We start from the raw sequence: 16,514 nt of genomic DNA on the forward strand, positions 1-16,514 counted from the left end.
GTGTGTGTGTGTGTGTGTGTGTGTGTGTGTGTGTGTGTGTGTGTGTTCAAATGCTCAAATCTGGAGGTCAGAGGACAACTTGCAGTAATCAATTGTCTTCTTCTACCACTCGGATCTGGAAATGGAGCCCTAGTGGTCAGAGCTTTCAGCAGATGATTTTACCTGCTGAGCCATTTCACTGGCCTTCCAACTTGTCTTTAATGTCAAGTCCCAATGTGGGTGTCAAGCAGATTATGGTGGGTCCAGGAATCCTTTATCCTACGGTTAACAATAGTTATCTCTGCATATGATTTCAGTTTCTAGAGTATTTCCAATAGGAACAATAAAGGTGAGTGGTCTAAAATGCAATTATCAATGTCACTGAAACTGGTGATGCTTGAAAACTAAGGCTCATAATCACAGTAAAAATGTAAATATTTACTATGAGTTAAGAACAACTGTACAAAAGAGCTTGTGAAATCTGCCATCAGAATATTTGGAATCCCTGAAGCCAGATGTTTAGAGTAGTCTTTAAAAGTACCTTCTATTCCTTAGTGAGGGGAATCTGGGCTGTATCTGACATGGACTCAGTGGCTACCTCTTTGATTACCTCCCCTTGATGGGGGGAGCAGCCTTACCAGGCCACAGAGGAAGACAATGCAGCCAGTCCTGATGAGACCTGATAGGCTAGGGTCAGATGGAAAGGGAGGAGGACCTCCCCTATCAGTGGACTGGGGGAGGGACATGAGAGGAAAAGAGCAAAGAAGGGTGGGATTGGGAGGAGATGAGGGAGGGGGCTACAGCTGGAATACAAAGTGAATAAATTGTAATATATATTTATATATAAATTACCTTCTAACAATTTTGATTGAGGACTTCTAATGAATAAAACTCCATGCAGATGTAATCACATCCTATCAAAAAAAAAATTAAAACTTTTGATTTGTATATTAGAAACCAAAATATCAGCTAGATGTACTTTTGATGTACTGATTGTTGAATAAGCATGGGACTCTTTTTTTAGAAATTGAGTTGAGCTAAATTTTTTCATATATTAATATAAAGAAGTAGATTCTAATACTGAATTGCTATGTTGACATTGTTACATTTATTTGAAATTTTTTCCCTCTTAAATGCCTTTATTCTCTTGTCTTTAGTATTTTTTTAAAGTCAGCCTGTCTAGAGATGTGTAAAATAGAGTGTTAAAAGAAAAAAAAAAAGACAGCAAGTGTACATCTTTTAAATATACTTTTTCCAGGGCTTGAGGATAAATAAAATAAACAAAACCGGCGCCCCGAAAAGAAGCATAGAAAAACGGGCATTTTCCTGAGAGATAACATATAGTGTGGCCTCACCAAGTCACGTGGTGGGAGGGGGCTCTTTTCTTTCTCCTCCACATACCTTCCTCTGATGTCAGAAGTCTATTATTTCCTGGGAGAACTAATTAGTATTCATTGGGTTGCAGTTGGCAAGAAGAAAGAAGGGAGGAGAGAGAGAGAGATCTGAAGAGAGACAGGAAGGAGGAAGAGCTTGGTGGGGGAGCAGGACCTTCCCGGGGTGCACTGGAAGTGGGGGCACAGAGTGGCTGTTTTATAACTGGGATCCTCAGTGACGTGTGGTCGCCTGCTCCTTGGCAGCTTTCTTTATGGACCAGTAGGCAGAGCGAAATTGACGCTGACAAGACTTTCGCATCTTGGAAGGCACTGTGATCTACTGTAGTGAAGAACAGAGCCTCTCAATCAGGCGGATGTAAATAGGAGAGACTGAGGGGAGTCCAAAAGAAAAGAAAGAGGAGGGGGAAAAGTGTGTGTTGGGAGGAAGCAGGGAAAAGCATTTTTGGTGGATGGTATGAAGCCAGCCATGGAAACTGCAGAGGAAAATACTGAACAAAGCCAAGAGAGAAAAGGTACCCAGCGCTCTGACAATAGCCTGTTTTAAAGCTTTTCGCTGAGGGTTCTTGAAAGGGGTTAGCCAGGTTTTGTCTCTTGTAAAATGGCTCTAAAATAACCCCCGGTGGTGTGGTCTTGTTTGGGGTGGGTTTTTCTTTGTACTGGGGTCTAATGTTAAATTAATAGTGTAGCTTCTCTTCTATTGCTGCCGCAAGTATTTCAATGTAACAAGGTATTTCATAGAAGGATGTCTGTGTAGTTTGACACCTTGGGCTGCTGGATGAGGAAAACTGTCTCCCTTTTTTTTGTTTTTTACTAAAATAATCATAACTTAGGTCCTGTGTTCTGCATGCTATATTCGTGGATTAGGGGATGCATTATTCTGTACTAATGCTGAGGAGAAACTGGAGGGACAAGCAGGCTAAATATGCTTTGATTCCAATAATACTGGAGTGATATAGATATGCTCTAATTTTCTTATTCTAACATGATTGTTCTTTCCATGTATCAGACTAAGGCAGGCAATGATTATTTATAGGGAGAGCATGAGAGGGGACACCAGCTTTGTCCTCCAGCACTGATAGGAAAGAAGAGATCTTTTGCTAATTATGACTTGAAGATTTGGGGGAGAAAAAATGTCCAAGGTCTCCATCCTTAAAGGAAGTCTCAGACTATGTCGCAATTTTGATAGTCAGACTTGGGAGAAATCGGTGTTATTGCACCAAGAAAATGGCAGAAAAGAAATGCTCTGCCTCTGAGGTCAAGTTTGGTGCCCCATAGAAACAGCTCAGCCACTGTTAGGTTAACGGCATCTCGCTGCACTGTAATTGATCTCTTCACTCCAAGATAGAAACTGTCATAAAATTCACAGACATATTTTATAACTGCACTGGCTCAGTTTAAAGAAAAACAACATGTTATGCTAAGGTTCTTTCTCATGGTTCTTACACTCAGTGGCAGTCACTAAATAATAGTAATTCTTCAGCCGCGTTTTCTTTATGAATATGTGGATTGAGCCATATGAAATTGCTGCTGTCAACCATTTTAAACATGAAAAACACATCTATATGTAAATCAGCTTCACAGCACATCAGGGTAAGGGCTGCTTACTTTCCTATAGAATTTTTTTCTACCTCTGTTAACATTAACATCCCATACTAAACAGATCAATTTAATTTTTAAAATGTATTTTTCAGAAGCATGATACAATCCACAGATTTGCCACTTAACCACTTTTAAACATAGAATTCAGGGCAACAAGTACATAGCAATTTAATTTGTAAGTTGGTACTTTAGTTCAATTCCTGTATAGAGCCTACCTCTCCCCTAATAAAAGACACCCTGTCTTTTCTTGCATGTGATTTTTTTTCTCTTTTTTTTCTAATCTATGTGAATGGTCAAATAGCAATAAGAGAAACTCTTGGGAATATTTATCAAGTTTCATTTCTGTCACAATTAGGTACTAAGTTGATTGCATGTGTGATAATGTACTAGCATCCTGGAGGAAATGTATCACAGTTTATAATATCTTTCCTAAAAAGTATGATTTTGCTTTATACATACTTGTTATAAGTATCGTATTTGCCTGTTGCAGGTAAAACCACTGTGGCCTCTGCAAGACTATCTAGGTCTGCAGAAACATAGCTTTTGTTTTTCTCTCAAAGGAAGACATAAAATTTTTACTACACAATTGTGTGGCTTTTTCTCATTTCGTCTCATAGACTGCCATTATTTTACATTATCTACATATTTAATGGCAGGTCTACAGGTTGCCTCTACATCTCCAGTATATGAAAACTAACTTGCTGTCAACATAGAGGCAAAATTAGAGACAAAATAGCATATTTAGGGAAACTTTAAAGATGACCAGGATTCATAAATACTAGTTGTTAAATAATTCCAAACTGACAAGCCACTAAGCTAAGGTTGCCTGTATGATACATGTTTGGATACGAATCCAGGTCAGGAAATGTATTCTCAAGCTACAACAACAAGGACTGGGATCACTGTGTGGACACCTTCCAACCCCAAATCATTCTGGAAGATGGCTTGTGTATGCATCTTCATTTGGATGACCAAGTTTATATGATAGCTGAACAAAGTGCAAACTCCCACACGTATCTTTGTTATTCCCTAGTTCTCTGACCCATCGTCATAAAGCAGTAGCCACGAATGATCCTGTGTGCTCAGCACTTTTATATCCCTTCACATGTAATGTTAAACACATAAAACCTATGCTTATCTCATTGACATTAACATTTACAAATTTAGCAATATTCTTATAAAATGAATTGTATGATTTTTGGAGCTTGGAGAATCTTTTTTTTTTTCTTTGTCTTCTTTTTCTTCTTCTTGAAAGACTTCTTAGTTCCGAAATGTAATACTCTACATTTTTGTTACTTCACAGAGGTTTATATGCATATATGTGATTCCCTGTTCCCCACTGGTTTTCAGTTGGTGGTGGCAGAGGCAATGTCTGTCTGTTAATTAGAGGAGTTTTTGCCCAGTGGCTAGCACCCAACAGCTTGTGAATGAAAAGCTTTGGATAAGTATTACAGTGTCTATGATGAATGTAAATTAAACTAGGATTTATAAACTGACCTCAGCTTTTCTGGTTGGTGTCTGTTCCCAGAGGGAGTTTGCATAGGGCAACACATCAGAGTTATTGCAATTCACTAACTGCCACCAAGAGGTCTATTTCTTTAGAAACTCAATCAGAATTGCTTTGTTGGTATTTCAGACAAAAATAATCCAAGTATTAACAAAAGGAAAAGTGTTTGTATTTTTGCAGTTCTTTCATCCTGGAATGCTGCTGAGTAACCAAAATTCACACAAAGTGTCCAGGGATAGACAGGGGTTTACTTTTGGCTTTTGCTTTTTAAGGAAAGCAAGCAGGTTTTCTCGGATAAGTGTAGCAAATGCAAAATTATTACAAGTGACAGTTTTTTTTAAATAAGAGCATGGAATTAAATAGGCATAATTGAGTAAACAAATTCAGCAAAGATGGAATGAGCAGAGAAAATGAATAAAGCAATTAAAGGAAGTGGATGATGGCTCTGCTAATAAAAAGATGGAAAGCTGGGTTTCCATTTGTTTCTGTAGAGTATCACTTAGCATCGCTTCATTTGTGAAAACAGATGCACCTAGAATTGCTGAAAGCATGTCATTATGGGGTAGAAAACAATTGAATCCTTAACAATCATGAAGCACTGTTATGGAGGGGACAGTATCTGTGATAAAGATTATTTTATTACATGTAGGAAATTGGAATCTCCCAGAATAATTATAAGCAGGCTAGTTCAGTTCCTGTAAATCATTGCTGAAATCAATTCTGGAGTCCAAGTATCAAATTAAGTTTCTAGCCACGTTGAAAGAGAGAACTGTGGTAAATTGGAAATAATGTTTGACTGAAAATAAATTGGAAGGCAGAGTTAGAATACAAGATGAATTTGAATCAGTGGTTTGTTTACAATACCAGCAGATTCATTGTGATCTTTCTGCTTTTTAAAAAATGTAGCAAAACATGTGCATGTTGATTCTCCATTTTTTTTGTTTTTTTTTTTTTTGGGGGGGGGAGGGAAGCACTCCTCTGGAACATTTAACATGTCATATTATTTTGAAGGAATCGGAATCATGGCAATCTTACAGATATTTACCAACTTGTTTATATGAAAGTGGCACAGGAAAAGTTTTAGATGCAGTTATTCTTTGTAAGAGTTTACCAAGGTGAACATCTGAAGTGGTGGTGCCTGGGAAATAGGCTGTAGCAAAAAGTGGCTGGCCAGATGGTAGGGGACTTATGTGATAGGTATGACATTGCATTCTGTGATCATTTTGCAGGGGGGTGGGGAGAGGGTTTTTTTTTTTTCTTTTTAAGAAAATTTAAATGTGGAAAAAGATCTGAGTGAGTTGGTAGCTGTTCCCTTTCTGTTATCAGTTCCATGCACACACTTTTCATGACTTGGTCATGTTATTTCATTAGACAAACAAAAAAGGAGAGAGCCATTTTCTTGGTAATTCACATTTGTCTTCATTGAAATTGAGCATAAAACTCATGGTGGTAGGTTATAAGATCGTGTTTTTCTGGTACTTGGAAATGTAGGTCACTTTAGGGTAAGAAATCGTAGTGACACCATTTCTTATTCTTGCAGCATCCAATGACATGCAGAACAGCCAGTGCCTGCATCATGTCCACTCCTCTTCACCGGAACTGGTGATGAATTGGATTATTCCAAAGACGCCCTTTCCTTTTCTTCTCCTGTAGATCAAATACACATACACATGAGCTATTTGGCCCGGAGAAGGGGTGGCCATGGGGTGGAGGAAGAATGGGTCATACACTGTCTTTTGAGACAGGGAGGCTCCACTCCTAGTTTTACAAGTGCGCTTTGTTACTTACAGTTTGTTGGTCATTTATTCATTTAATAATATGCTCCTTTGAAATGTCATCCTTCCTCCCTTTGGAGGAGTGGTGCTATTTGAGCATCATCAGAAGTAGTATCATATGAGTTGTAACCATATTGTGCTGTTTGGCGGCAAATAACCAACAGCAGTGACAGAGACTCTTGACTCCTGCCAGCTCCATATTTTTCTTCAGAAAGTGAATAAAAGAAAACAAGAGAATTCCTTGTTTTATAGGCTGATTATATTAATTCAACTAGCCACTTTGCATAACAAGCCCTACCTGCCACTTGATGCTGGGACACAGTACACTTTTTCTATCAATGGCCAGGTGGCACATACTTTACCCTTCCAGGCCACTGATTTTTGCTGTGTCTGCTCACTTCTGCCATCCCAGCATGAAGAAACAGTTACGTATGTATGTTCACAAGGGCATATGACAGCGACCTAGTCAGACATTATTTACCAAATGAGATGGTCCGTAGCCTGTTCTGGACCCTGTTGGAACCTTAAGTCTTTTGCTTCATGTTTTAGCTAATGGCTACATACAGATGATGGATAACAAGCACAGTTTTGAAAGACCTTGTTCTGTGAATGTGGTCTTTCTCACCAGCCATACTTTTTACTTAGTTGTTCCCACTGTAATTCCTAAGTGCTGAAAATCATTCCAGGCTTGCAGTTACTTGTCTCTAAATAATATTATTGAACTAAATGAGGAATATGGAAGGGAATCTGGGCATTTTTTGTGTTTTTTTTTCCTCTCAATTTTTCATTATTTATGTCATGCCCCCTTTGATTATGATCACTCGCAGTTGTACGTGTCTCCATGAGCCACCATAGCCACTTATCTTTTGTCATCTCAGATGGAGGACTTGTAGCCTGCCTGTGTAAGGAATAGACCATATCCTCATCCTTGCCCATACCTAGAATCAGCAAGGTGTTTGACTCCTTCTAGGGACCTTGAATCCTGTCCTTGAGATTAAAGTATGTAGTGTGATATCATAAATGCTGTAAATAACTCTGTGTTTAATGGCTCTATTTAAGTTTGGCCCAAAAGTACAGCATAGGAGTGATTTTCTTTTTTCTAAAGATTTCCTTTTGAGCTCCACAAAGAGAGCAATTGAACCAAAAATCTGGCCCAGGGGTCTTTTCTGAGACTGATACTCCAACCAAGGACCATGCATGGAGATAACCTAGAACCCCTGCACAGATGTAGCCCATGGAAGTTCAGTCTCTAAGCGGGTTCCATAGTGAGGAGAACAGGGGCTGTCTCTGCCTCTGGAGGCTAATTTTCCAACCGCATAGCCAGACTCCATCTTCAGGCTGTGTCCCAGGGCAAGTGTCTTCTCCTTGAACTCCATGCTTCTCTTGTCAAGACTGAATGATAATATCCTAGTGTGGTTATAGTTAGTGAAACAGCAGATGTCACGTGCATAACACTATGGCTAGCACATTGTAAGCACTCCATAAATTACAGCTATCATCCTTATTGACAACCCAAACAGAAGCAGCAAAAATAATTTCATGGTTTTCACTTGAAAATCTTTATTCACCCTTATTTACTTAAAATTTTGGTGTAAGACGTTTAAACCAGAGTCTTATATATGCCACACAAGTGCACTGTCACTGCATTACACACTTCTAACCCTTCTTTTTCCTTTTAAATGAGACGTTTTCAACTGACCTTGAAGCCAAAAAGGTCTTCTCTAAAGCACTACTAACACAAGTGTTCTCACCCAGTCTCAACTCTCTTGAGGGCTTTCAGAGACTGGGGAGCGGAACTGGCATATTTCTAAGGCTTGGTGTGCCTGGATGGTGAAGATAGGCATTTGCTAGCCCTGCAGTGTGGTTATTTATCTAGTCTTCAATGACTTGAGGTGCTACATGGAAAATTAGACCCATATATTCTGACAGAATCATTACCCACATCAATGCCAAAGCTGTTTTTTTAAATACTTAAGTTTTTGTAGTACCACAGAGGACATCACTCCTTTATACCTTTTATGGAATTTATAGCCATGGACAGTCCATAGTGACAATTTTAGTTTCTTAAGAACCTCACGATTAGAATTTCATTAATAGTGATTGGAAGCCTATATTCTATACCAGACAAATTGCTTCTGTAATCTACTAAGAAGTGGGAAATGTGTTACCAGATAGAAACCTGAGTCCCTGGGCGGCTACTTGTTGCCATTTGAATAAACAATCCCTTCTCTATGACACTAAAAGATTATTGAAATAGGATTCAATTCAGAATATTCTGAACTCTGTTCTGAGACAAAGAGGAAGTGACAGAGACTACTTCAGGTATCAATGGGAAGATGAGAGTCTCATCCTGAACTCAACAGGCCACAGAATAATTTGCCAGAGTTCTAGAATGGAAATTGAGTACCATGATGGAGAGAAAGCCACTGTGTCCACCTTTGCCTGTGCAGCTGGCAATAATTACAGTTCTCTGTCTGAAAAGGAAATAAACAGAAAAAAAAAACACATTATGAGAAGCCACATTTTAACCATGAATACAATCATCCCCAAATGATTTTAGGGGATGGGATAATACAGAAAATAGAAACAAATAAAATATTGGTGATTTGTATAAATTTAAATTCAAAATTGGAGGACAAGAGTCCAACTGAATCTAAAATTTATCATGTCGAACTGATGAATTGGTACTGAAGGGTTGCATTTTGATGGCATTTTTTATTCCCCATTTTCCTTTACTATGTGGTAAGAGAATAAAATAGAAATGCTGATTATAGAATCTTTGCTGGAGATAGACACTGACTCTTTGCCACTGAAATTGGCAGTGAACAGCAGAGCTGAAATGGAAATTGGCAGGTACCACTGGATGTACCCAGGCTCAAAGAACCATCAGTACCGTCCTGTGCCAACCCTGGGGGACAGGGCTGGCCCCTTGAGCAGTCCAGGTAAATACAGCCTTGGGGTGAATTCCACAAGCAACTCGACTGTTATCTTGATTATGATTTATAATGGCTCTTTCAGTTTGGTGATATTTTATGTTTTGCTTGATGCATTCATTTGTTGACATGGGTGTGGGTGGAAATGGCCCTTTAATATTTTTTAATCATTTTTATTTTTCTCTCCCCCTTTCCATTCCACCCCATCTTTCTCCACCTTCTTCCCGCCTTCCCTCTCTCTTCTTCCATCCACTTCCTTGTATCAAAGGAAACAGTGTACAGTGAGCTATGCCTTTGGGTTAACCACAGACTTTTAGATGTCTGAATCCTCAATGAGAGAAGGGGTCTGTACATATCCACCACAAGGCCCAGAACTGGGTCAGAGATGTCAAGGAGCCTCGTCTCTGAAAGTCTTGAGCATGTCTACATATCTCAATAGTATAGCTTTGTACCACCGTCCTTTGGTGTCAGCCTATACTTTCAAAAGACAAAGCCTGTGAAGTTAAGATCAGATAGCTATGTATTGGATTCCCCACCAGTTAAGCCCTTTAGGTTTAGTTTCCATTTCCCGTGCCTGTGAAGGACACTAGTCTCTGTGACCATTAGAGGGTAGGTCTGATCAAAATATATTGAGTCAATTTGGAGATTTGAGATGGAGAAGACGCTGTGTAGTATGAACCTCTTCACTCCCCATCCCCAAAGCCTGAATGTGTCTTAGTGTTCATCTCAATTAGTTCAATACGAAAAGGTGGTTCAAGCCATGTAAAATGTGGTACAAAGGACCAGTGATGGGTCAGATAAACTCAACAGTAAGCTTAAAATACTGCTATCGTTTTGTCTCATCCTGTGATGTCATTTCTCCCAATTTGTTTAGGGATCAACCAGAAATAACAGGCTGTGGAGGTGTCTAATGGAAAAGGTGCTTGTTTCACAAGCCAGAAAGAGTAGTTCAAATCCTTAGCACCCATGTAAAAGCAGATGGCAGTGTGCATCTGTAATCTCAGCATGAGGGGCATAGGGACAGGTGGATGTCTGGAGCTCATATCCAATTGATGATATCTAGGTTAAGTGAGAGACCCTGTCTCCAAAATATAAAATAAAATAATGGAAAGAACAATGGAGGAAGATATCCAGCATCAACCTTTAGTCTCCATATGTGTGTGTATGTGTGTGTGCATATGCACGCACATGAACACACACACCTGAAAAGAACAAAGAAACAACAATATGGTGAATGATGCTTGAAATAAAAGTTTTGAGGGACAGTACAAAACATCCTGTCAAATGGCATGTCTTTTCTCTTTCCCTTAAGACCTAAAATGGAGCCAGGAGGTTAATTATCATGAACTCCAACTTTGGATTTAGTTCTGTGTCTTCGGTCATGCATTCTCTCATTCCACAGAGGACTGATAGTGAAGAAACCCCCATATGGTAGGGGTAGGGGCTCTCTCCTAGACCCTGGATTAGGCACAAACTATGTCCAAATACCTATTTTCACTGAGAGATCCTTTATTAAACAGGAAATAAAAGTTAAAGTGGTTGCTTTCTGACTCGGGCAGAAAAACAACAGCAAATGACCTTGGAGGTATAATTTTTAAGATGAGGAAAAGGGGAGGTCTGTGTTAGAATGGTCTGGATGAGGTAGGTGAATCAAAGGGGGCTTTTGATTGCTGGACTTTGGTAGTCATCCTCAGGAATTAATCTGGCATAAGAAAGTGTCCAAATAAAAAAAAAAATAGACCTTGATGGCTAGCTTTAGGGATGTAATCTATGGTTTACAAGGAAGAGGGAATGGGGAAGGGCAAGGCCTGCTAGAACCATTCTTGCCAGGCCCAGGCCTTCTAGGACCCTTCAGATAAGGCTGCTGTTGGCTGCTGCTGCTGCTGCCGCTGCTGTTGCTCCTCTTCCCCCTCCTTCCTCCTCCTCTTTTTCTAGGCAAAGTCTCATGTATCCCAGGTTGTTCTAGAACATTTGAAAGGTGACCTTATGCTGGGATTACAGGTTTCCATCACCATACTCAGTTTATGTGGTGCTGGGGTCCAACCCAGGGCCTCATGTATGCTACAAAAGCCTTCCCCTAGCAGAGCCCTGGCCCATAGGTACTTGTTTTGCATGTGCCTATAAGGTGAGCAGGAATAGATCAAGCACTCTTTATCATAGATCCTTCAAAGAATGTAGTGGTGAGGCATGGAATCTTGGTTTAAAAGTTGCTGTTGCCATTTGCTGTGATACAACCATACAGTGCATGCCTGTTCACCAATGAAAAAGGCATAAAGTACCATTATATTTCGTGACATAGATACACATTAAAGGCATGAAATGATGTGAAGTAAGCCAGACATAGAAGCCCAAGTGCTGTAAGACTCAGTTTGTGTTGAGTTTCCAGAACTGGTGACTCCTTGGAGACAGGCTTTAAAGAGAGTAGTTGCCTGAGGCTTGGGGAAGCATGGAGTGGAGATTGACTGCAGATGGGCACTAAGGATCTCTTGAGGTGATGAGAATGTCTTAAAATTAGATTGTGGGAATGATTTCACAACTCTAGATTAATTCAAAACTACTGAATTGTAACATGTAAAATAGATGAGAGCCTGGCACACTGGACTCACACCCATAATCCCAGAACTTGGATGACTACTACAAATTGAAGGATAGCTTGGGCTAGTGCTATATATTAAGACCCTACCCTTTAAAAAAGTGAATGTTCTAGTTTATAAGTTATATCTGAAAGCCACTTTGTTTCTTTGTTTTAGCACACACACACATAAACATACAACAACATCCCATTATATACATGTAATTCAAGGGCCGAAAGAGGAAGGGAATATTGTTGCCCTCCAGGAATCAGAAACTGCTGCTTTTGAGACAGGATGATGTTCATTTTAAGAATAAGTATTGGGGTTTGCAAGGTGGCTCAGTGAGTAAATGTACTTGCTACCAAGCCTGATAATCTGAGTTGAATACCTGGGACCCACATGGTAGGAGGAAAGAACTTACTGACTCCTGCAACGTGTGTTTGTGTGTGTATTTCTGTGTGTATAAAGCACAAAACAATTAAATAAACAAACAAATAAATAAGCATAGTCAGATTAATGACACCAGGAGAGTTGGAAATCTACAAAGAGTTTTGAGTCATTCTGGATGCCAGACAATAAACTGTGTGGTGAAGAATAAACACTGTCATTGTCCTAGAAGAAAATGTCTGTGGCTCTAGGAGAGTTATACAGGTATTAAGCAATTTCATAGGTGAGCACTGGAGTAAGATGTGTGTGCTTTTCATCTGACAGCTGAACCTCAGAATGTGGGGCATTTAAGTGGCAGTTTCAGCTGAGGAAAAATAAAACAGTAAGGCTTTGAAGAACTTCCTACAATTGGTTTGTTTGGGATCCCTGAGGAATATGGGTTTTTGAAGGTAATACAGTTTGTGCAGGGCATGCCATCCCACTAGCAAGGTCTGGCTGCCCCTCTACTCACTCACCTTTCTTGAGAGCCTAGCTCTACTCTGTGAAGCCCTGTTGGCCATTCAGATCAAGGTTCAGCACCAAAGAAAGTTTAGTCCCACATGAGTTTGTCATTTTGCCATCCCTGTCCCAATTTAAAACTTACATTTTCAGGAGTTTTGAAATTCTAGGTATATGAGAGGATCAGGCTGCCCATGGTATTGGTTTGCTAGTGATGTTAAAAGGAAGAATTCAAGAATTCTGGGAGCTATCAGGTTCTTGCCAGGGCGGTGGGGGGAGAGAAAAATCCTTGCACTTGATTTGAACATATTTTAAAGATCTCTTCCAAGATCCTGAGATGGTTTCTATGCACATATTATTTTAGCTCTTGTATGCATTCACCTCAGTCCTTGTCTTCTCAAGCACCAAATGTATGTCTGAAGTCTCATCTGTATGTGGAACAATGTTACTCTAGACAGTGTAAAAAATGATGGATTCGGTCACAGGAGGAGATGTCTCCTAAGGATTTTTTGGCTTCAAAATAAACACAGTTGCCACGCTGTACTTAGATTCTAAACCAGATGGTATGAGGGGAAAAAATAGAGAATTCCATATGGCTCGTGCGTCTTTTTTTTTTTTTTCTATCTCTCTCTCTTTCTTTCTACATAGTTCTGTTTCTTTCCATGGGATCCCAGGAGGTACAAATACTGGCTGACCAGGAACTCTTTTCATAAGGAAAATGCCTTTCTCACCCATGCAATCACCATCAGAAACCATATTACCCCAAATTCACTGTTTCCCAATGAAAAGATCAAGGTCAATCTAATGTCTTTTGCCTTGATCCCCCCACCCCATACACACACACACACACAAACATTCACAGGCACGCACATAGAGCTTTCTTTTCTTTTCACTGTCATTTCTAAGGAAATTACATTTTTAAGACTTGATAGTTGCTCTGGCCATAGCCCAACCCCCACCCCCACCCCAGCCAGGTCTCAGACAGCTCATACTGTCTCTCTACATTGATAAGGGTGATCTTGAATTCCTGATCCTCCTGCTTTTACCTTCCAAGTGCTATTACAATTTTATTTTGTTGTATTTTTATTTTGGTTTTTTGTTGTTGTTGTTCTTTTGAGACAGGGTCTTACTGTGTAGTCTTAGCTGTGCTGGAATTCATTATGCCAACCAGTCTGACCACAAACTCGGATCTACCTTCTTCTGCTTTCCAGATGCAGGGATTAAAGGCATGTGTAACCATACCTGGCAGTGTGACAGTTTTAAATCTTTTTTTTTTTTCTTCTCAGTTTATGAAGACACACGAGTAAGAATGATGGAAGCAAAAGTTATGGATGGGGGCTTGGGGAAAAAGACACAAGTGTCTTCCATCTTCCTGAATACAATCCAATCATGTGTCAGACATGGACAGTTATTTAACATATGCTATAAGCTAACATAATAAGAATGGCTGTTTAATCAGTAAATCTGATATTCAGACTTCAAACTAAAAAGTAAAGACTCGCTTCACCAACGTCCAATTCTTTTTTTTTTCTCCAAATGCAAATTACTCTGATGCTTGGATTGAGTAGGTCACAGGTAAGTTGTGTAACGGCATGGCAAGTGTGGGGAGAGGCAAGCTAGAGGAAGAGTTGGGGCCCAAGCTTGGTGACTTGCATTACCAAGAATGGTTCCCTAAGTAGCTGTAGAGGGGTACTAAGAGGAAGGGCCTGAAAGCACCTTGAGGTCACTGCTGAGATCTAGTTCATACTCTTAAAGGCAGTGCATCTGTCCCCCTGACCTTGGAACTTTCCCCCTTGGGATCTGCTTTTAGCCTGACCACTGAGTGGAAGTGCTACCTTCCCTTAAGGCTGCTCTTTCAGAAGTTAGGGATGTAGGGCCAAGAGGTTTGGGGATCATATCTTGAAACACTTGAAATGCCCAAAGAAAGACATTCACTCTAGCCATTTTTCATGTTCCAGGAACGTGGTACCTTGTCTGTGGCGTGGTTTCCTCCATCATTGCATGTATGCTGTGTAGGTTCTGTTGGCACTTGCCTCTCTGTTCCCTAGAGTGTATGTGCAGCAGTTTTCTGAGTGTGTACAGCTTAAGTTGGGGAAGCTCTCATTCAATGATATACTTCTAGCCACTTGGGATTTTCTGGTTCAGTGGAGGTGAACAGGATGTGAGCATACTGTAGTTTAGATTCATACTGTTAAGTCTCCATTTTCCTGGGTTCTTTTGCTTTTTATTTTTATAAAATGAAGTCTATCGTGCAGCAACTATTTCCTGGCTTACTTAGTAAAAACTATAACCAGGCATCTTATATGTCCAGCAAACACTTCTTGCTTGTTTACAAGCATTCCAATTTGGGGGGCACTACTCTGCCAGCACATGAGTAGAAGAGCTTTGTGTCACACTGGCCCAGCGAACACCCACTGCATCAGTGAAGTATTAGACTCCAAGGGTTCAGAACTCAAGCAGAAAGTACATTGTGTGTGTGTGTGTGTGTGTGTGTGTGTGTGTGTGTGTGTGTGTAATCACCATGATGGTTTTGATAATAAAGTGAGAATCCCAGTTCTATTCAAATTCATCTCAGTTCTCCTTGCCTCTTGCTCTTGTATATGCTCCTTAGCTTACAGTAGGCAAGCAAAGAAAGTCAAGAGGAGGAGAGACTCCATTAGCACTGGACGTTACTCTGGAGCTGTTTGTCAGGCACAAAGTCTGGATTATTCCAGAATGAGTAATTCTCGGGCTTTTGCAACTGGAGATGTCTGTTCACTTTTTCACATTATTTTCAGTGATGACTATTTCATTTTCCCTTGGTGTCTTTTGGCTCTCTTAGAGGTAAGTAGACAGACATACCCTGACATGGCTGGGGAGAACACATTAGCTCCTTGAGCAGCCCCACCTCTTCAGCTTGTGTCCTTTTGGTCATCCTGGTTCACTTCCAAATAAGCCACGCCCATAGCCAGTTTCTGTGTCTGTGACAAGCTGGTACTAAATGTAATGCTTCTTGTCTCAAAAAGCTGTTTAGATAGATTGAGCCTTACTCTGAAGTGATGCTTGATTTTATCTATCAATTCACATGAAAAGTGCTTTTGCCCTAAGACTAACGCCAGTGAAGAAATGTCTGCCTAGTAGGAGAAACAAAGACTGAAACTCTCTTACCTTTTGCTTCGTGATTGTTTCCTGGGGGTAATTAGTGGAAATTTATGTGGGTGTTTGTGTTACCACCCATTGTGTTTTTATAAAATTTGATGTAAATCTGCCATGCTCATTCACTTACAGGTGACCTATAGTTGCTTTCCTGTAACATAAATATCTTGTTTTGAGATGGACGCAACATGCATACACTGATGCAACAAAATATGGGATAAAAGCTGTGTAAGGAAGGCTTATGGTTTGAAGGTACAGAGCAGTGGTTCTCAACCTGTGGGTCTTAGCCCCTCTGGGGGTGGGCTCAAATGACCCTTTCACAGGGGTCACCTGAGACCATCAGAAAATACAGATATTTACATTACAATTCACAACAGTATCAAAACTATAATTACGATGTAGCAATGAAAATAATTTTATGGTTGGGGTTCAGCACAACATTAGGAATTCAAGGGTCACAGCATTAGGAAGGTTGAGAACCACTGGTAGACCATTGTGAAGAAGTCATGGTGGCATGGGCATCACATAGCTGGTTATAGTGAATCCACAGTCAAGGATCAGAGAGAGATTAAAGCAGTTATGGCATCTGTTCTCTTTCCTATTCAATCCAGAACCCTAGCTCACTGGATGGTGCCACCCACATATAGGGTAGACCTTCCCACCTCAGCTAGCCCAGTCCACACACTCCCTCACAGACTTGCCAAGAGGTGTGCCTCCTAGGTGATTTTCGATTT

The 16,514-nt window shown here is 40.2% G+C and overlaps 1 protein-coding gene across 5 annotated transcripts in view; it reads left to right on the forward strand.

The window, feature by feature from the left end:
* Gpm6b (glycoprotein M6B) overlaps positions 1-16,514 on the forward strand; it is a 151,726-nt gene that overhangs the window by 105,800 nt on the left and 29,412 nt on the right. Inside the window, exons 1-2 of one of the 5 annotated variants that reach the window (XM_055613344.1) lie at positions 1,490-1,885; positions 9,077-9,196. The exons of 1 other annotated variant lie outside the window; for it this stretch is intronic. In XM_055613344.1, the coding sequence (XP_055469319.1) occupies positions 1,828-1,885; positions 9,077-9,196 (178 nt within the window). In that variant the 5' untranslated portion in view covers positions 1,490-1,827. Of the gene's footprint in view, positions 1-1,489; positions 1,886-9,076; positions 9,197-16,514 lie in introns of those variants that run through there. 3 more of the 5 variants (XM_055613343.1, XM_055613347.1, XM_055613345.1) reach the window with 3 other exon arrangements.

Source organism: Psammomys obesus, unplaced genomic scaffold (genome assembly GCF_907164565.1).
Source record: "Psammomys obesus unplaced genomic scaffold, mPsaObe1.curated_primary_1811, whole genome shotgun sequence".
Taxonomy (NCBI): Eukaryota; Metazoa; Chordata; class Mammalia; order Rodentia; family Muridae; genus Psammomys; species Psammomys obesus.